The sequence below is a fragment of the Podarcis pityusensis genome (assembly GCF_964106645.2).
Source record: "Podarcis pityusensis genome assembly, chromosome: 5".
NCBI lineage: Eukaryota > Metazoa > Chordata > Lepidosauria > Squamata > Lacertidae > Podarcis > Podarcis pityusensis.
The window spans coordinates 52395739-52418292 of NC_138032.1; the positions used below are offsets into that span (position 1 = coordinate 52395739).

At 37.9% G+C, this 22554-nt stretch overlaps 1 protein-coding gene across 1 annotated transcript in view; it reads right to left on the bottom strand.

Annotated features, from left to right (window-relative positions):
• Positions 1 to 269: 269 nt before the first annotated feature.
• RAB11FIP2 (RAB11 family interacting protein 2) overlaps positions 270 to 22554 on the bottom strand; it is a 34849-nt gene continuing 12564 nt past the window's right edge. The window contains exons 3-5 of the mRNA XM_081005271.1: positions 20730 to 21198; positions 11106 to 11151; positions 270 to 4694 (exon numbers count right to left, since the gene is read on the bottom strand). Of these exons, the coding sequence (XP_080861397.1) occupies positions 4467 to 4694; positions 11106 to 11151; positions 20730 to 21198 (743 nt within the window). The 3' untranslated portion in view covers positions 270 to 4466. The remainder of the gene's footprint in view (positions 4695 to 11105; positions 11152 to 20729; positions 21199 to 22554) is intronic.

Here is a 22554-nt window from a genome sequence, read left to right on the forward strand (position 1 = left end):
TTGCTCCTCGAAGTCAAGTCGCAACTGTATTAACGGTGTTAAGAAAAAGGAAACAAACTTGCAAGACGTTTCTGTCTTGCGAAGCAAACACATAGCGAAAATCGTCTTGCGAAGCAGCTCAAAAAACAAAAAACCCTTTCGTCTAGCGAGTTTTTTGTCTTGCGAGGCATTCGTCTTGCGAGGTACCACTGTATTACAAACCTTGAAGTGGATTGTAAATCCTGGCTGCACTGAATATTTTAGAATGACCAGACAAATGGCTGTGGCTATGGAGTGCACAGTAGCATTTTATTGATGTCTGACATGCAACAATAACTGGAGTGAATCTCTAAAATTAAGATTACAATTTTGATCAAATAAAACATGTTCAAGTTTACAAAAGCAATCCAAATGATAGTTCATGCATTTCATGATTCTATATATACAGGTGTCACATAAGATGTGACTTTAATTTTGGAAGGGGAAAATGCGTACAAATGATTAGTCATTGCACAAAAACAAAGGAACCCTCTTTTATCCAAGACATGCGCATATCTTTTGTATAGTTGGTGTAAGTCTCTAGTACAGCATCTTATTGTACTAAATACAGTTGCAACCAATTCAGAACAGAATGTGCTGTATTTGCTGCAGATTCCCGGAACATAGAAATGCTCTTCAGACACTGCTCATGTGAAAAGGGACATGTACAAATGGTTGTGGGGATATGCATGTGGTCCCACCCCACTGCTGCACTACTTGTGGCTGCACACAAATTTATCTGTACTGTAAGCACTGGAAGAGCAGTTTGTAAAGTCACACGAGGAGCTGCCATGAATAAAGAAGGTTCTCTGCTGCAGATGTCACAGCTGAGCTCCCGATAGCAGGTAACAACTGAAGAGGCCTATATTCTACAGGACTAAGTGATGGCCAACAATGCTGCTGGCAGAGGTACCTTAATTGATAGATATCAATCTGAGAATCTTCACCAAAGAAGTCAATCGGTTAAAGTGCTGTAACTGTTGCATAATACTGCTGGTAATGGTACCTAGATTTAGAGTCAATTTGGACACGCATAAATGGGGATGTCGGAATGCAAGTTATACTGCTGAACAACCTGCTTCTCCTGTTCAGCCCTTAGAATGTCTGGGAGAAAAATATTATAACAGAACCCACAACAGACTTGTTCATCTATCAGTGCTGTAATCCTTCATTAGTTGCTTGGGAGCAAAGAATTTTGACACACAACAAACATATTTTACATACATTTTCAATTCTTCCACTTCTACAGCTTTTAAGGACACACGGAGCTCAGCTTGTGGGGAAACCCTTAGCCTAAGTTACATTTTTAAAAAATATATAGTTGTAAATAATATTCCACTGCAGCAGTAAATATATTTTAAGACATACATTTCCTTTTTAATTGAGCGAAGAGCTTGGGGTGGGAGGTGGGAATAACGGTTCGTTAAAATGCTTAATTGAGGATATGACCCCATTCATAAAGCGCTCAAATACAAGGCAAGGTTTTAACAGCTGGAACATTACAACTAGCCCTTGATTTACAGCAAACAACAATAGATGTAGCTAAGCATAATCTATGAATAAGTCTACATTCATTGGAAAGTGGCAATCAAGTTCAACATAAACATTTAAAATACAGCAGTGAAAAGTAATATAACACTAAACATTCTTTCTGGTAGTAACATTTCACTTGATAGCTACAACCCTAAGAATGGCCTTCATATACTTTACAAGAAATGCTAGCCATTCTGCTCTTAGGCGGTGCAATTTGAAAAGGAATAAAGTACGATTGCCAAAAAGCCCTTCATGCTAATTTTTCACAAGACAAAGAATAGAAGGATGGGTAAAATGTGGGCATTCCCAATACTGTCCATCTTGGTGATTAACTGTACGTGGCATGAAAGGGTGGGTTTTGAAGCTCCTAAAACAACTCAGCAGAAATTGCTTAATGCTACAGGTAAATAAAAAAAAATATTGGGGGGCAGTGTTTTATTATAAAATGAATATTGTATATAGTTTAAATAGAAACATAGAATCTGAAGACATACAAATACTGGAGTGTGCTCTCACCAAAATTATTCTCAGGCCAGAGTTGCCTTGCGAATTGCCGAGGTGGTACAGGAACAACCACCCTCCTTTCATAAGCAGCCTCTACTAATTTCTGCTTATAGCTGAAACTTGGTCATTGCTCCTAGAAGCATATATTTGTACAGGGCAGTCCTGTGCCTATTCTATGATTTCTGTGACAGTGTAGCTCAGAATTGCTCAGAGAATATGGATCAGTATATTTCCAGTAGTTACTTTTTGTCACAAATTATGAAGAGGTTTTGTTGCTTTAAACACTGTATTTTTCTGTTTTAACTATAATAATTTTACGTATGTATTTGCCATTGTTTCTGATATTTGCACTTAAATATTGGAAATACAAAGGTGCTTGAATTCACTTATAGATCAGATTGAAAGCACACGACAACCCTTCACAAAATGTTAACTAAAGTTCTTGTTAACTCTGTGTATGAGAAAAGCTCTATAGTCAAACAGTTTGATCTTTCACATTAAGATGCTAACAGAAGTAATTCGAAAGGTGATTGAAAATAAAAGAGTTAATAATTAACATGAGTTCAGAATTCTGTGGTTTATACTCTTCTGTTGTAGCTGAGGAATGCTCATTGAGGACACATAATGAACTGGCATATAATGGAAGTTCAAGTTAAACATCAGTGGCCCTGTAATTTCCAGTATCATGGATGGTAGTCATTAAGTATGGTACTTTGGATCTGCAAGCTTTAAGTGAGCAATGGAATTTTAAAATACATTCTGGTATAACTGATGATGGTAAAGCATCTGTTTCAAACACAGTAGTTAACCTTAAAACACAAAAATAGCTTAGAATATGTATCCTTTGGTATTCATCTAAAGTGAAAGTACGAAGACTTACAGAAAAAGATCTTCATGTTCTTCTAAGACACAGTACTAACATTTAGAGTTACTCATGTATTAGGAATGACAAAATTGCTAAAAGAAAGTGGAAATGAATCTGTCCATGGCACAATATTCTGCTTAATGTGGCTGAGGATATTCAATAATAGAAACACTCCCCTTTCCATCATCTTCTGATGACAGCTCTGCCCTATTATTTTAGTTAAAAGAATGTTTTGATTAAGGAAAGGTTCTTGACATGGTAACAACAAAAAATTAGAGCTATTTCAATTAGTATTCTTTATCAGTCTAAAAGGATGGGGAAACCCTCTTTATGTCCATGCTTGAGAAATGTAGATTACAAGCAAGAAAAATGAAAATCTGAAAAGAAAAAGAAATTCTCTTCTTAACACTTCATGTACCTTATATTTAAACCTATATTTCACTTCATGTTAGTAAACGTTCTGTTTAAAGTTTTGTATAAAGCAAATTAAAACAACGCAAAGTTTTTATTACTGGTATAGCAAACTATCTTTCTCTTCATGGCAGTGCTTCCCATTAGAATCGCATTTTGCCATTTTGCAACAGGCACACAACACTATACACAAATGTCACCTAGTCAAGAGACATGCTTAACCAAATACATCTGTCACTCGTAAGTGAAGGTCAATATTTGATTTGGACACAGAATATAGTACTTAAGAAAAGAACAGCAACTCCCCATTTTAAAAAGCACTCTCCTAGATTGGGAAACACAAGCGAGCACACAATTTCCATTTCCCAAATTTGGCAAAAGCCAAGGAAATATGTAAATGCTGATGTGTCCATCAGCATTATCTCCCATAATTCATATAAACTTTCAGAAAATGAGGTATTCATTCATCACTTTCCTATGCTTTCTTTACTTAATGCATATTTGCATGCCATATCCTCATATTTAGTATCCATACCAATTTTAATAAATTGCTACTTGCCATTTCAAAAGCCCCTTACTCTTATTGGGCACAAATGCTTCAAATACATTCCATTCAGGAACCACTGCTGTCAGCATCCTTATGTAAAAACACATGACACTTCCTCACTGATAATCCTCTACTGGTGATTCCTGGTCATAAAATGCTAACAATAAAATCTCACATCTTCAGATTTTCCTTCGTGTTTAGAGCTGCAAAACACATCCCGCTTGTGCGCATACACATAGACAGCATGCTGTAACATCAAAGAGACTGATTGAAGTGCAAAATAAATATTCAAGTATGTGTCTGGGAGCTCATAGTGGTATACAAGTTACTACAAAATTTAAAAACAAAACAAAAGACGCCTGCATGTAAATGTTAAGAGGAATGTTTCATAGCAAATGGAATTTAAATCTTAATTTTCCAAAAAGCGTTATGCAGATCGTGTGGGTTGCAAGTTTTGACAATACTAATCAGTATTTGGAGTAAAACTCTCTCAGGATGTAAAGAGTTAAAAAGGGAAGCGAAGATATCAAAACACTGAAATAAGCAGTCCACCTTATTGAAGAAATACCATCGGGTGTTGGCACTGGCTTAGCTTTTTGAAAATTTGCCAGCTCGCCGAGAAGGTTCATATGGCACTCGGAGAATACTAGGAGTTTCTTCCATTACTCGCACAAGAAGATTGTCAATATAGTCCTCAAGTTCACGAATATGGGTGTCCTTCTTCTTCAGTTGTTCTTTATGTTTCACTAATTCTTGTAAGACCTCTTCATGTGTAAGGCTGCGATACCCTGCAGCAGCATCAAAAGGATTTGCATCCTAGAATAAAGAGAGGTGGGTTTTTTTGAGGGGGGACATTACAGAACTTCAAACATCACATTAATACCAGTACTAGTACTAGAAGAGAGGATGCGAATCGGAAACCACATATAGCAACTCCTTCCCCCTTTGACATAGTATCTGACTAGCACAATAACAGCCTATTTACATAAAGAGGACCAGAGAAAAGCAGCTGTGGTACCTTGAACAAGCTGTTTATCTGGTTCAGCTAATGCATAGCTAGATGATTCATCAAGCCTACGTATACCTTGTAAATGCATTTTTACAATGCTCAAAATTCATGCTGGCTTAAAAGTGTAATATGCCAAATTCTTTAAAAATGTGAAAAGTATAGTCAAATCTTGTCTAACCTAACTCCTCCACCCAGTCATTAAATACTGGACTGTAATACATCAGGCACTGATGCTGTGTAACTCTCATCTTCATGGAACATGAGGATAACACCCAGTGGGTCACAAACTTCATGAATTAGTGAGCAGTTTGCTGTAACAGAATCCCAGATTCTTAATACCTTACGAATCATTATACAAAGAAATGTTGAAAGAGCACCAGACTATAGGAATACTGTCTCACTAAAGTACATATCCTTTGCACCAAATGGACTGATGTGGACTAAGGATTTGATTCTTAGGCTACACCTACCATGTGGAGCCACTGGAAATATTTCTACTGGGTGGTCAGATCATCTGAGAATATTCACTACAGGGATCTCCCACTGTGTGTAGTACAAGCTTTACATGGTACTTTGTAACCCATGCTAGCATGAAAACTACATTTAAGTTATTTTAAGTGTTTGCCCGGTGTACTTCTGTGTGGTTTAATTGGAATAGGCTCTGATAGCCAGGACAACAACTGACAACACCACCTGTGCCAGCACCCCCTGTGCTGTTTTTCAGTCAGTTCGCCATTACACAGGAAAACATGGGTTGAACCACTGGTTGACAATTCTCCTTTTTCTAACAACAATTATGTTATATAATGAAGTCAGTCTCAAACAAGATCATTTCTGATTTGTGAGCATTTGCTTACATATAGTCTAATTCATTAAGCAATCACAGTCCCAGGAGAATATTGCAACTATCAGAATGATTTTGCTGATTAATTCTGGCAGCACTTCAGTAAGAAAGGAAAGAGAAGTTGCAGCAAAATATAAATACTGAGGAGTTTATAGTACACCAACTTTTCAAGCTCTCACTGTTGGTCTGTAGCAAAAGCAGGAGCAGATTGTAATTGAGATCTAAGGGAAACAGGCCTCCATCTGGGACCCACAGTACAGCATTATTAAGTGAACATTTATCTGGAACATTTCCCACTTTCCTGGCAGAAGATGCTGCAAGGGAACCAGTCTATATTTGAAAAGAATCCAAAACGATTAAAATGGATAATAGATGTGGTTCAAAAACATTTCTTGGTTGCTTCCCAACAGTGAGATAATTCTTTTGCACTCTTGCTTTTTAATGAATCCAGGCTCTATTTTAAGACTTGTCTGCAGCTATCACTTTCTATATTTAAATAGCAAGTTATGGATAATTCACATATGCACATACCACTGATTGCTCAAAAACCTGTGGCTCAATGAGTGAACTGCCTCCTTTGAGAAGTATTGTATTTGTGGTTATGTCTGGTATGGTGATTTGTCTGCGATGACCATTACACAAGTGCAAGTCATCATTTGAGGTTGCAAGTCATCAAATCACAAATATGTATAAAAATACTGCTGCCTTTTGAAAGCAGTTATATTAGTATCAGGAACACAAAACAGGGTTTTTTATTTAAAAGTATAACAGCCAGACTCATCAGCACTGTCAGACAAACAGAACTGGACAACGGTTCTACAAAAATTTGCCAGATTCCGTAGTTGCATCCCAAGCACTTTGGCAGATGGATGGCCAATGAAGAACCGACAACTGAAAAATCCTTGTTTAGTTGAAAGCTTGCTGAACCTTCTGAGTCCCAGCTAACCCCAATATCTCACCCCAATATATTTATCCATTGGCCTCTTTAAATCTGACCCCTTGCCCTAATCCTATGTGTGGAAGAGAGAGAGAACACATTCCTCTGTGCTCCATTTTTCCTTTCTTTTGGTAGCGCCTCTCTGCCACTTTACATGCCAAGCCTCGTCTACCATGGGAATGTGGAGAACGGAATTGTGTAAACCAAGGCATATCCAAAAACTACTGTTTGAACTGCCTTTCTTTCACAACTCAACCTTTAGGAATGCAGCCAAGGATTTATGTAGCTTCTTAAGCCTTGTTTGTCTAATTACCCATTCTAGTCCTCCTGTGTCTGTGATACAAAAATCAGAGCACTTGGATTTAAGCAGATTTCAATGGGACTAAATAGTTTATGTATCAGGCTGCTTATGTTCTTTTTCCAGACTGCTTAATGTGTGCTGCAACGTTTGAACAAAGTAAGAAATATACTACAATTATGAGACAGCAGTTAGCTGGAAAGGAAGACCTATTAAAACTGACCTACAGGGCTGCTGATGTTGCATACAGAATTTTGAGCTAGCCTACAAAATAAAATTAGAAACTCACAACACTGATGGGCAAATTTAATTGATTTACAGTCCAATCCTATACATGTCTACTGGGAATGATTCTCCTCTGAGTTCAGGAACTTACCCCCAGGTAAGCATGTAGTGAAGCTGTGGGTGGGTGGAAGTTTTTTAGGGGGAAATTGAAATATATGGAGTGCTTGTATCCCTATCAAATCTATATATGTTTCACACTATGATGAACACACATAATTCATAACTCAACACATACAATTGTACAATCTGATAAATTTATTATATTTTCAGTGTGATTCTATGGATGTTTATTCAGACTCACTCAGTTTAGTGGGGCTTAGCACTGCAGCCTTAGAAGTAAGCATAATGAAATGTCAGAGGCTGTGCTAAAAATTGTGGGGGTGGATCCCTGGAAAAGGCAAACATTCTCCCCACCCCAAATAATAACTTGGATAATAGAGTAGAATGGAAGTATTTTAAAAAATATAAAATTAGTGTGTAAAATATAGCTGATTAGAAAAGGCAAGCTAGTGAGCCAGTATAAATGTTACAAGTTAAAACATCAGTCAACGGTTAAATTTTTGAGCTCTTGATAATAACTGTCAGCAGAAGAATTTTTGACTGGTTTACACTTCAGCCAACTTTCCTTTATCAATTACCACAATTAAGAATATTTACATCTCGAGGTAATATCTTGTAGATTAATGTGTTTAAGAGAAACTTACAATGTGGTAAGTTTTTGTCTTAAGGATTTGAATTCAAAGCCAATTCAGTATATTCATGTATAGTTATTTTATCTCTGCATTACAAATGAAGGGTTTGGATAATCAAAAATGTTTGTGTGTATGTACACAAACTAAAACTAAAACCATGTTTGTAAACAAAAGTAAGAAAATCTGACGTACTTCTAACCTACAAAAAAGCTAGTAGCAGTCATATAGTTTTTAATTATATAATATATCCCAGATGGTTCTGTGTGATGTATCTTTAAGATGTTAATTTATAAAACAGACAGTATGATTATTTCAAGTAAAATTGTCATATGCATGCAAGTGCCATAGCTATTGAAAACTACAATTTTAGTACTTCAAGTAAAATGAAAACATGTGTTCAACGACTGAGGACAAATCTTGCTGGAAAATAAATATTCTGCTGTAACTTCCTAAACAACAACAACAAAGAATCCCACAGACTATGATACCTATCATTCAGGAAAGAGCAAGGAAAAGGGTAAGATTTCAAATGTGTAAACATGTGGAGAAAGCCTTGATAACCAAATATTATTTGGGTACAAACTGATAGTCACAACTGCTGGGAAACGGAGAGATAAAATGACAACTTGGCATACTTTGATCATCTGTTTATTGTTCTAATGAGGAACTTTGCTTTGGGAATATCATCTAAACCACTTTCTCATCTCTTGTCCTACTTGCTTCATCTCCCTTTCAGTTCCTAATTAGGCTTTAAAGAGCTCTTGCTGCCCTTTCAACTGGCTATTGCTCCTGTTTAAACACTGTTCATTCAAAGACAGGTGTTGGCATCACCAGAGCACAAGGCATATAAACTTAATTACCAAACACCACTTCCAAGGGAATAAAAGAAATAATTCATTGGAGGAACGTCATTTAAATTACTTCAAACTACTTACAGAATAATCTTACAACATTTGAATTTTTACAATAGTTGTGTTTCAAACTTACTATATAAAAACATACTCTAACTGTATTTTGCCCAAAATGAACTGGGCATCAGCATTGCAAGTAACAAAGGTTAGCTCATTCCTAGAGAGGAACAAGTCCAAAACTGGATCATTTTATCACCTTTAATTTCTCTAAGGAAAACTAATTGCTTTCTTAAAAAAAAAAATCGTTCGCTAGCAATTTATTGCATAATGTTGGCTGTTATCATTAAAATACATAGAAGCCAATTAAGCATTTTCCAGACAATATACTGAAAACCAACTCTAAGGCTGCAATCCTACACACACCTACTGGTAGTTAAGTGTAAGCCACAAATGAATTCAGTGAGTGATATTAGTCATACTCAGAGTAGACCCATTTTAAATAATTGATTTCAATAGATATACATTGTGTGTGACTAATGTTGGATATTAAATATATATATATGTAAGATATGCCTATGGACTTACGTTATGACTAAATTTCACTAGAACGCACCCCAAAACAAGTTAAAACATTTTTAATAAAAATATTACCTAACTCATAGAATAGGCTTGAGCACTAGTATATTTCTAAAGCAATGGGAAGGTTTTTGTTTTGTTTTGTTTTGTTTTGTTTTTATTCTCACCACATTAGCTATTCTCCTGAATTTTCAGAGTCAGCTGAATATTCCAAACAAAAACAGATTACACTTTGTGAGCATTTTTAATCATCATGAGAGTTCATTTGTTATTTGTATTAGCAATCTTGATATATTTACTAATCAACTTAGCACACTCACTTTGTTAAATCCTCCTAAAACATCTCATAAAGATTCATAGGATTTGGAATTGTGAAAGACTAGTTGAGTTCATTGTCTTCCAGTAAATCTGTTCCTTAAGAGTGTGTATTCCACTGAGCAGACTGAATAAAGACTGAATAAAGACTATTGCTGCAGCTAATTTATTAACCATAACTCCATTATGGTACTGCATGCTGACTGCTCTGGTTGTCTCAATTAACATGACTAAGAGACTAGAACGACTTCCCTGCAAGGAAAAGCTGAAGAAGAGATGAGGCTGTCCATGCTAGAAAAGGGAAGAGCTCGATGTGGGAGGGACATGGTAACTGCTCGTAAAATTATGAAGGATTTTATTTTTCTTTCATGTAAGGAATGCTCACCTGCTAAGAGGGGAAGTGGGGTTATGTTGGTGAGCACACCAGCAAACCAGTCAAATGCACTGCCAGCTCCATGTTAAGCAAGTATGAGAAGAATCCCTACATGAATTCCAAGAGACATGTGTACAACTCCTCTACATAAAGCTGGATCCTAGGTCAGCCATGATTCCACCCCCCACCTCACATGAGGAGGAGCTCTACTCATGTATGTCAGAATAAAAGGAGAGCACATTCTTACAACAGCTGGTGGTGGTGGTGGTGTGTGTGTGTGTGTGTGTAGCCAGTGCAGCAAATTGATGCTCCATTTGCTAGAGCTCTTCATAACAACCACAGAACTAAATAAAGATCACCACATTACATTGATTGGCAGCCAGTTTAGGACAGACAATATAATATAATATAAATAAATATGCCATTATAATAATCTACTTATGTAGATCTATGGTGTGATCACACTTGAAAACTGTGCTCAGTTCTAGCAGCTGCATTAAAAAAGATGTAGAGTTGGAAAGGTTGTATGGAGCAAGACAAACCAAGAGACAGTATGCCTTTGAATGCCAGTTGCTCGGACTCATGAACAGGAGTGCGCTATTGTGCTAATGTCCTTTTTCTGGGCTTCTTATAGGCATCTGATTTGCTACTGGGTGGGAGAACAGAATGCTAGACTTTGATGACCCAGCAGGGTTATGTTCTTATATAATTAACTAAAACTCACTACCACACTAGCTTTGATGGTGGTTGCTAAGTTGAGTCCACATGGTCAGAGGCAGTAGACCCGCAAATATCAGGTGTTGGGATGAACAACAATGAAAGACTGCCTTGCTTATGAGCTTCTTAGAAGCATCTGGCTAGACACAGTTAGATGCAAAATGCTGGACATGCAACACCCTTCAGTAAGGTAATTCTTATGTTTATATATATAATACAACAAAGTAAATATTTATGACACACTTAAATAGGGTTAAATAAAATTTACCCTGTTTTATTTTAAAACAACTCTCAGACATCAAGTGGAGTATTGATTAAGCAGTAACTTACCACAGTTTTCCTGAGGTCTTCGATATGTGCAGGATTCACATTAAAACTATGGAAGCAAACAAAATTATATAATAAATTCCTTTGTTCATATACAGGTAGAACAGAGTCACCTTCAATTCCCACCGGTAGCCTTATCACTCACAAAATAACAACATACAGTATAATGTTACCATCAGGTTTGCCCCATCATTGTCACTGAGGAAGTCTTTATTCATTACAATCATACTTGGGAACAGAAGGAAGGCAGAAGTGTGCTAGAGAGTTAAAATGCTAGTGAAAGACACATGTAATCCAGCTGTTAACTTAAAGAGACCCAGTGGTGGGTGTACCATTTTGTGATTCCTCCTCCAACCTCAGTGACCCCGCCTGCCACATTTGCAAACTATTGTTTGCAAGGCACTAAGTAATGACTTGCTACTGTTACATGGCAAATATGTCCAAAACAAAACATTAATTATCCATGATTCAATCCTGCAAAAGGAAGCTGGCACAATTTATATTACTGAGATCTGTGTGGAAGAGCTAGGACTAAATTTCTCCTAACTGTGCCTGATAAGTAGGGGGACTGGTTTGCTACGATCTATAAAGATTTGATCTCCCGTTCCAGACTTGACAGTCAGGACTGAGGACTCTGTTAGAGTACATCCACCACATTGCCCAATAGTTTCCCTGCATGAGCTGACAGAGGTGGCATGTATCTGGTTTGGTGTTGAGGACTCCCATGATATAGACTCTGAAGGACTTCAACATCCTTGCCAAAGCTGCCAAAGTCACCACGACAACTATGCGGCAGTCCCAGTGTGTCATCAATCCAACAGAATGACACAAGAAAAAATGGTTATTTTCAAGCCTACTCTTGTGTCAGTGAAGAAGTAATCCTTCCCAGCCTTCTTCAAAGCACCATCCAACAGGGGTGTTCTGAAACTCATTCAACAAAATTTAATACACCCATGGGCTTGGCTGAAATGCCAATGATGAAGGAAGAAGAAGAAGAAGGGAAAAAAATGTTTTAGCAAGCTCTTCAGGACACCAATGAGGCAAGGCCTACCCTAAAGTGTAGGAGTCTGTCATTGGAGGAGACAATTAACAAGCTGACCTTCATTCCTACTGTGTAGGAGGGGCAATCATGAAGGATGAAAAATTTATCCCCTCCACTTACCAGAAAAAGGGATTTATGAATCAATATTATTATTATTATTATTAAACTGTACTGACTCCACCAAGGGTTGCATTTTTAAATTCAATGCATCATCAACTCTAAATTGCAAGAAATAGTTTCTTAAGAGCTAGCAAACAAGGAACAGTAGATAATTTTTCCTAGTTCTCTCAGAATGACTATGGGAAAATTCACAGGGACAACTCTAAATATAAATGCCTTAAGATATGTTTTGGCACCTCAGATACACTCCTTGGTATAATTACCACTATCTCTGTATTGCTATTAATTGTGCAACTGCAATAATTATAAGATGACTTAGATGCCATTTTGAATCTCAAAAATAAAAATGCCCTCGTGGAACATAATTTTCTAAAGCAGTTTATACAAGAAACAAAAAGTTGTCTTTATGAAAGGCAAGGTTTTAATTGTACAATTTTTAAAAAAATAAGAGTTGCTAGGATCAAAAGATTATAAATTTAATTGTCACAGATTAAAAGCCCCTACAGTTTGGTATGTGTTAGTAGATCCATTTCAACATTTGCTGTTCAAATATCTAAATAATTTGTGTGTCCATGACATTCATTTGACTTTGTAGTTAAAGATCTGAAAATCAAGATTATTTATTGCCAATTCTTAAAACCAATACATTTTAACCCTTTTGTAAGGAGGCTATTGGAACAGCCTCAGTATGACCAAGGTAGAATAGAGAGGGACTATTACTTCCCTTGATTGGGACACTATACTTCTTTTCAAGCAGTCTAGAATAGCATTAGTGGGGGTTTTTTTTTGGGGGGGGTTGTTTTTTTGCTGCTGCTGCAGCACACTGGGTACTCATGTTAAGCTTGTGGTTTACTAAGTCCCCCTATATTCTTTTCACATATACTACTGGCAATCCAGGTGTTCCCCATCTTATATTTTGCAGCTGGTTCTTCTTGCCTAAGTGTAGAACCTTACATTTGTCCCAACTGAAATTCATTTTGTTAGTTTGGACCCAGTTCTCTAAACTGTTAAGGTAATCCTGAATTCCAATTCTGTCTTCTACGGCATTAGCTAGTTTGGTGTCATCCCAGTTTGGTGTCACCTGCAAATTTGATGAGCATCTCCTCAATACCTTCATCCAAGTAAATAATAAAGACACGGAACAACAGTGGGCCCAGGAGAGAACCCTGCAGCACTCCACTTGTCACTTTTCTCAGGGATGACAAGAAACCATTAGTGAGCACTCTTTGGATTCGGTCAACCTGCTACAAATCCACCTAACAGTTACCTTGTCCAACCCACATTTTACCAGCTTCTTGGAAAGAATATGATGGGGGACTTTGTCAGAAGCCATACTGAAATCAAGATATAGTACGTCCACAGCATTCCCCTGATCTACCAGGTTTGTAACTCTATCAAAAAAGAAAATGAGATTCGTCTGGCATGATTTGTTTTTGAGAAACCCATGCTGGGTCTTAGTAATCATAGCATCTTTTTCTAAGTGCTCACAGACTGATTGTTGAATTATCTGTTCTAGGACCTTTCCTGATACTGACATGAAGCTGACTGGTTGGTAGTTACCTGGGTCCTCTTTTTCCCCCTTTTGAAGATGGGAACAACGTTTCCCCACCTCCAGTCTCCAGGAATTCTCATCAGGCCCTGGAGATGTGAATTCATTTAAAGCAGCTAGGTGTTCCCTTAACACCTCTTTCCCTATCTTTGGGCTGCAGCTCTCTCCTTGCATCATTTATTCTGTTGGGCACTGCTTTCCTTCAGAGTGAAGACAGGCAAAATAGGCGTTCAGCAGTTCTGCCTTCTTGACCCAATAGCATTTCTCCATCATCTCTATGCAAGGGACCTACTGCTTGCTTGTTCTTCCTCTTGCTTCAAACATAGTCAAAGAAACCTTTTTAATTATCTTAACCTCCCTTGCAAGCCTGAGTTCATTCAGGGATTTGGCCCTCCTTACCTTCTCCCTGCAGCTGTTGGCATCTCTTTATGATTTCTCCTTTCTTCCATTTCTTATATATGCACTGCTTACATCTCAGATCATCTGTAAGCTCCTTATGCAGCCACAGCAGTTTCTTTAGGTGCCTCCCACTTTTCTTTCTTGCTGGAACTGTCTACCATTGTGCCTTCAATATTTCAGCCTTTTGAAAGTCCAGAGTGCATATCCAACTTCACTCAGCTTTCCCTTGCCTGTGGTATTTACCTCTCCTACAATTTTTACCCATATACTGTAAGTAACCCAGGGATTCAGAGTTCAGTGTCATCAATATGCAGATGACACCTTACTCTCTCTCTTTCCATTCCATCTGAAACAGGGGAGACATATCCATTTCATCTGGCTTCTGGGTTCCTGTTCATTATGACTTCTGTTTGGCTATTTCATAATTGAACTGCAAATTGGATAATTCTGTAATTTTACAGTTGTTGTTTTTTGTATTTTAAAACCAAGGGACACTTTGTAATTAACTTCACTCAAATATAACACACCCACACCATTTTTGTGCTTTTCCAGTACTTCTCTAGTATCTACCAATATTCAGGGTTATCAAACACACACACTCTCTCTCACACAGAGAGAGTAAAAAATAGTTCATGAAAAGTGAAAAGAACCACACTTTGCAAATATGGAAAAACAGTAAGTCTCAAGACAGAAAACAATGGAACTATTAAGACTGTTTGAAACTTTACAAATACCTGTATTGTCAACAAGATGCATTCCAAGTTAATGCCCAACACCCTAAAGCCATCAAGCCTGAACATTAAAGCTCATCAGCGTGCAGAAGAATGAAAATTCACAGATGAGGCAAATAATGTTGCAGCTGAGACTGACAGACAAGAAAGCAGAAAGATAAACATAACAGACGGAGATTACTTAAAATATTGAATTTTTTCCTTAAGCTGTGGTTTTTTTTAAAAAAATGTTTGAAGTAGCAAAAGAACATTTCAAAACATAAGCTTGTAAATATAGATTACAAGATACAAGTCAAACCTGCTTTGCTTCTATTTGCCATGATACAGAAGACTAAAAAAAATGTCAATCTGCTCAAAATCACTTCAAAATTTTGCTATTTTCATTCTTGTCTTCAGAATGTTAGTTTTGCCTGTAATTAGTTCCTTTTTCAGGAGTCAGAAGATCTTTTAATCAATTAGTGTCTTTCCTAGGGCAATTTACTAGGAAACAAAAGTTGAAAAACACAATAATCACTTTCTAATAAACACATTAACTTTTTTTTTAAAAAAAACTTTATTGCATTATGAAGTATATGTACTTCATCAGTTCATATTGGCAGATTTACAAAACGCTACTCTGGTAATCTAGGAATCATTTATATTACTGCAAAAAGAGGTTTAAAAAAGGAAGAGCAAATTATGATTACTATTTTTTTTTAAAAATCACCAATAAATAAAAGCACAATTTTACTTCAAAAGGAGGAAGGGGCGCCCTTCTGACTAAACTAACAAGCAGCATATATATATGTTACTTTGTGACACAATTATCTCAGTTTTCTGTTCCGCTGTTCCCAAAATGCAACAAACTCCAGATGTGATCTGGGGTTAATCAATCTCACTTTAACGGGTACATCCCTAGCAGTACCATCTTAAATCATTTATTTCATTGGGATTCATGCCACAGTAACTCTTTGACAGGACTGTTGTGGGGCTGCCTTTGACAACTTCTTGGAAACAAAATACAGGTGCTAGATTACTGATTGGGACTGTTCCCAAGCACACTTCAACATGCTGGTTGTTACCCTTTGAAACGCTAAACAGCTTGCAGCCTGGCTACTTGACTCTCCCTCTAAATGACTGAAAATGTCCCAAGCATTAAACCATCAATTTTGGTCTTGGTCAGCATCTGGATAGATGATCACCTGAGAACCATGTGAATCACGTTCCACGATGGGAAAAAAGCAGGATATAAATGAAAGTAAACCAAAAAATGTTATTTCACCCGTACACACATAAGCCTGCCTAAACCCTCTCACGTTCTTCTCTCGAGTATCTCTGCTAGTTGAGGGACTTCTCAGTTGAGTCCCTCTTGGATATGGAATGCCCTCTTCAGAGAAGCTTGCCTGGAATTAACTTTAATGTCTTTTCAACACCAGCCCAAGACTTTAATTACCTGCGCATTCTGTTATGTTTTTATAGGAGGTTTTAGAACTGTTTTATAATGTCACTAGGTTTTTGTGAATTTTAATTTTAATAAATTTATTAAAACTCTGTTTTACGAAGTACAGCTGGCTCATCTTCTGTGAAAGAATATAACCAGAAGGAAGGAGAAGGTGATGTGCTAAGCAACAGCCTGTACTAATGTCTGGGAAATAACTACCAAATGAACTTACTTTTCTAGAAATGCATGAAAAGGTGGCAAGAGATACCAAAGAGACAAAGATTACAACTTCCACAAGAGGCTGAACTTGGTGGAACAGAAGCCAAATACATGATAACGCTACATGTGAATAAAGCTACAGATCAGGTAAAGCTGGAATATAGGTACTCCAGAAATAGCTTTTAAGCAACAAGTTTAATACAGAATATTTGAAAAATGTTACAGAAAGGTCATACTGACACCTGACTGTTCTGGAGTCAGATATTTAGAAAGCTTCCTTCCCCAACTTCAAAGGAGTCACGGTAAAATAAGAACTTTTCAGTAGAGGAGAAGTGCTCATATATTTATTTTATTTTTATTTATTTGGGGACACAAGAGGGACATAGCTTAGATGGTTATATAAGCATGTTAGCCCTATTGCTGGGATGCAATCCAGTGGTCCCTGGAAGGGCATTCCAGGGCCAGAGGATAAATCAAATTTGCCACCTGATGTTGAAGACAGAGATTTAATGTTGGAAAGGCCAATCCAATGTCAGAGACTCCTTCACCAACACCTCAACACAACCAACCTTCTACCTACTCGTATAAAAATAACAATAAAGATGATAATGATATAACTGTTCTCATTGGCCCAGTTATTATCAATTTATGCTGCCAAAGGTAGAGTGAAACAAAAATGAGTGACAATGACAAAACTGTCCAGTGTGCATGTTATTTACAGCCCCATACTTATGTAAGTGGGTACAGTCTTGGAGCCTAAGAACTTAATAGGAGTAGATAAAACTGCACTACTAAACTCACAACCATCATGAGTGCTAGTTTCAAGAAAGACCCAAAAAGGGAAATATTTAAAAGATGTTCCCTCTAGAGCTTAACAGGGAAAGCATGCAAAAATATATAGGGATGCAAAGGGATGCAAGGCCCGGTTCCAAGAATAAATAAACAATATTCTTATTTAGTTGCAAAGTAATATGGTTTAGTGCTCAGATTTTCACCATCATTTAACGAAATATGACATGTCAATTGGAAACTTGATTAAAACTGATGATTCCAAATGACATTTTTTCTGATTTACATTAATGATTTTATTTTAAGTTGATCTACCCTGTCTAGACATAAATCCCATTTATTTCAGTGAAACTATGAGTTCCACCTAGAACCCTCTTTCAGTTAGGGATGATCACTTTCTAGGTGGGTTGGGGCACAAACGTCCTTCAGTGCTGCCCCCATTTCAGCCGATACCCACTTCTAGGGGTGTCAACTTGAACAAACTATGGGGGGGGGGGAGGTCAGTCCTGCCCCGCATAATCGATCACAAGATGCAGTGCACACACACCATTTGAACGGCAATGCCCATCAACTTTGGGGGGGCCCTGGTCCCCTCAAATATTTTACTGGGAGGAGCCAAAGGGACCTTGGCCCCTATAAACTGGCTCCTATGCCCACTGCTAAAGGGTCTTGAATGTTGCCTGGGGCAGGAAAAGGATCCGTTTCCTAAATCTTACAGGAAAGGGCTGCCCCTCTGGGATACAACCTTTTATGTATCCCAAAACCAGCACAGAATAAAGGTATTACCTATTGTGGAGGACAAAGGGCAACAAATCTCTTCAGCCTAATCCCACCACCAACATTCAAGTGACGTCTACACCAACTTTGGCACCTTCAGTTCTTGCTGCTATCTAAGAGTGAATTGTGTCTCATTCAAAGATAAATTACCTCATTAAAAGTACTATTTTCTTAATATGCCATTTTCATTTTTCTCTTTTCTCCCTAGTAATCACTGTAAAGGGCACTACATTTATTGCCAATTTTTAAATGAAATTTCGATCTTAAAAGGGTCCTCACGGGTGGGTGGGTGTTGCTATTACCCAGACTGTTATATTGCAGAAATGTAATCTAAGGAGTTTATATATAATAAAAAAATACTAATTAGACACCTCACTGAGACACCTATCTATTCACATTCTCAAATCTGGCATTTGATCATACTAGTAACAACCTGTCCCCTTTAACTACTGGACTATTTGTTACCCTGTGTCCAGTGCCTAAGAGCTTGTTAATTACCCAAACTCTCTTTCTGTAGGTCTTGTTAATTACCCGTCTCCTGTCTCAAAGGACCTTGTTAATAACTTCCACAATCCCTCTAAAGAGGGCCTAACAACACATTAAAATTAAAGATGCTTTTCTTTTAGCACCTGTCAAGTGCTGTAAATTGAGAAATTTTCACATCAGTGTATTAGCCTACTGTAGCGTAGCTTTAAAAAACAAACATTTTTTTACAGAAATGTTGCACATAGTGCTAGCTATTTTATGGGGAAGTTTGTATATTAAGTTGACATTTGTCCTCTGGTATGCTCACTGTACAAGACTGCCATGACAGAGAGCTGCAGATTAACCCCTTGAAAGCCAGTGCAATGAATGATTGCAATTAGACTAATGAAAGCAATCAAGCAGCTTGCAAATGCAAACTTTCAAAGATGTGGACTGGGCTTAAAAACAACACAACCCTATTACCACCAAATGCTAACGGGTAGGAGCTACCAGAGCCTAACACAGACTTGTCATTAATGTACAACCTTGTCACCATTGGTGACTAGAAATTGCCTGCTGCCCAAGGTAACTAGGCAATAATTCAGATGCTCTGATGAGCATTTTTAAAATTCTCAACCTGTGGGTCCCCAGATGTTGTTGAACTACAACTCCCATCAGCCCTAGCTAGCAAGGCCAGAGCTCAGGGATGATGGGAGTTGTAGTCCAACAACATCTGGGGACCCACAGGTTGAGAACCGCTGCTAGCAGCATGGGGGGGGGGATCAGTCCAACATTTTGTCAGTTGCAAATCCACGTAAGAAGCTTCTTCCTAAAGCTTTTGCAAAGGCCTTTGCTCTTTGAATTCTTTTTGTGCCCCATCAAGACCTAGTAAATTATGACAAAGATTCAGTCGGCTGAATTGTTCATGTTCTCAAAATATAATCCATTTTTAAAAAATTTAGGCTCCAGGCAAATGCATTCTTTTTCACCCAGGGCCTTTGGAGCTTAATTTTCTGCTTATCTTTCAGTAGGGTAAGCTTAGATCTGTTTTTAATGTGCATTTTGTAAGTCACCTTTAATTTCCTTTGGGGGGGAGCAACTAAATATAATAATTAATAATCATAGATAAAGTGTGGAACACATCTACTTTTTACTACTTTTAGTAGCATAAGAAAGACAGTATGTCCATTCCGATCTAATTCCAAAACCATGATTTAATGCTAGCCAGCTCACAAGCTTTGTGTGCATTACTACTTTCTCTGTTTTCATACACTGTAATAGCAAACTACAGTTTGCTGTGTGGAAGAAATCAGAGTACACATGTGTGAAAGTGGGAGTGACCAAAACATGGGTCAGCATTACATCTCTAGCCTGTTCCTCTAAAAAGGTCCACCCTACAAAGGAGGGACCATTTCAAGGACAATAAGAGGTTTTTCTTATTTAGATTTAATTGACTTAAATCCTGCATTTTTAGCCCTAAGCCTTTTTAAGTAGCTAAAAATGCTAAATAATTATAAAAAAACACCACAGTATAAAAAGTTACAATACAACTTTTTTTAAACTAAACAAAAACAAGCCAGTTATTCAATAAAACAGAACTCAAACAATGCAGCCAAAACGCTTTCCTGAATAAAGTTTGTGTGAATCTTCAAAAAACAAAACAAAACTGGGCAATGAATCAGGCAGGCTAGCTTCTCTGGGTGGAAAGCACACTGCAAAATGTGCTTGATCTCTCAGGCACTGTCCAAAACTTTGATAATAAGGATACACTGAACAGGGTCTCATTATTTTAAGGCGGATTTGGGGGCATATTCCTTCAGTGCTCAGAGAATTCTATCTAATCAGTTACGGGTAGAATTGGCCTTTGTGTGCTGAGCTATGCAAGGCTGTTATTGGGGGAAGGAAAGGATAGAGCTTCCCACACAACAGCTGAGTGAGCTCCTTTATAGCATAGCAGTAGCCATCTGGGGTTAAATATTACTTTTGAAATATACTTCTAATAAGAAAAAAAATGATAACCTTGATGAATTTTTTAAAAAAAGGTTTGCCCAAACTCTGTTTTCATTTTTATAAAACTGACTCCAAGACATCATATCTCAAATACACTAAAGCTTACCTAGAAGATGGCAGCACTTTTGTTGGCTTGAAGCTTGTTGTAAAGGGATTAGTTGAATCAAAATCAAAACTGTCCTGATGATTTTCGCCGAGTGCACTAGGTGATTTCAAATCAGCAGAAGCATCTGATCCTCCATTGCTAAGTCTGTCAGACCGCTTACTATCTTTTTTCCCAGTCACTCTTTCAAAGAGACTAACCTTCTCCTTTTTCTCTTTCTTAATGTCTTTTTTTATTTCAGCAGGTTTTGAAAACAGACCTACGTTTTGGTCCCATGACATGGGGCTTTCCTCGAATGGATTCTTCTGCCTTGGCAGGGTGGCAAACTTCTGAGGCAACGAAGCACTCACATTTTTAAAAGGGTCATTTTGTGCTCCAAAAGCTGAGTCGCTGTCATCAACTGTGCTGTCTGGCTGACTCACTTTAGTTGTATCTGCACTTAACGTCCGTCTGTGCGGAGATTTTACATTTCCTGCAAATCATTTTGTCGTTAGTATACAACAAGAGACATCACATCATATTTGGCAATACCCACACAAAAGCTTGCATAACTGCATTTAGAACAGGAAGGGAAAGCTGTGGCCCTTTGGGTATTGCTGGACTACAACTCCCATCATCTCTGACCCGGCTGGCTAAGATTTCCCATCCTCATTTCTGAATGTACACAATTGATCATTATTACAATAATCAGTCAAACTGTTGTTGATTTTTTTAAAAAGGAGGAGCATGATCCACCCAAACACAGGGATGTCCAAGTCCCATTGATTTAGTAAGAGATTTCGGCACATACTTGGTACTCCCAATGAAATAATGTTTCTATATTAAAGATTTATTGTAACATTCTATATGCACTACAAAAGGTTCTGGAAGTCTGTCATGGTTTAAAAGAAAAGTGGATATGATTGAACTCAAGTTTTTTATAAAATGGCAAAACAATGTGTTATTATTATTAATTTCCTACGCTTCCTTCAAGGAACATAGGGAAATGTAGAGAAAATAGAAAACACAGGCTGGACCAAGATCTCTCTGAGGTATTGACAGTCGAGTGGGAATTTGAATCCAGGACTCCTCGATCCTGGCTTGACACTCTAACTTAGGGGTGGGGAACCTCTGGCCCAGCACTTCTCCCCATTTATTACTATTTATTAGACTTATATACCACCCTTCATTAGGGCTGCGGGTGGCACTGTGGGTTAAACCACAGAGCCTAGGACTTGCCGATCACAAGGTCGGTGGTTCAAATCCCCGTGACGCGGTGAGCTCCCGCTACTCGGTCCCTGCTCCTGCCAACCTAGCAGTTGGAAAGCACATCAAAAGTGCAAGTAGATAAATAGGTACCACTCCAGTGGGAAGGTAAACGGCATTTCCGTGTGCTGCTTTGGTTCGACAGAAGTTGCTTAGTCATGCTGGCCACATGACCCGGAAGCTGTACACCGGCTCCCTCGGTCAATAAAACGAGATGAGCACCGCAACCCCAGAGTCAGCCACGACTGGACCTAATGGTCAGGGGTCCCTTTACCTTTACCTTTTACCACCCTTCATTATAAGATCTCAGGATGGTTCACAAGAGTTAGAATAAGGTAAGAGCAAAAACAATTAAAACAGTTAAAACAAAGCAACCAAACTACACTCACCTCCCCCACCCCTGACATCATGTCAGGTGTGAAGAAGGTGGTGATGTGGCTAAAAAGGAACAATCAGGAGCTTAAAGTGAGCTCCCAATTTTTCCAATGAGGGAGCAAGACACCCCACCACAATTAGCTGATGGGTGTGGGAAGTATACCATGCGCCAATAGCACCAAGCAATTTGCACTGAAACTCCTGCTAA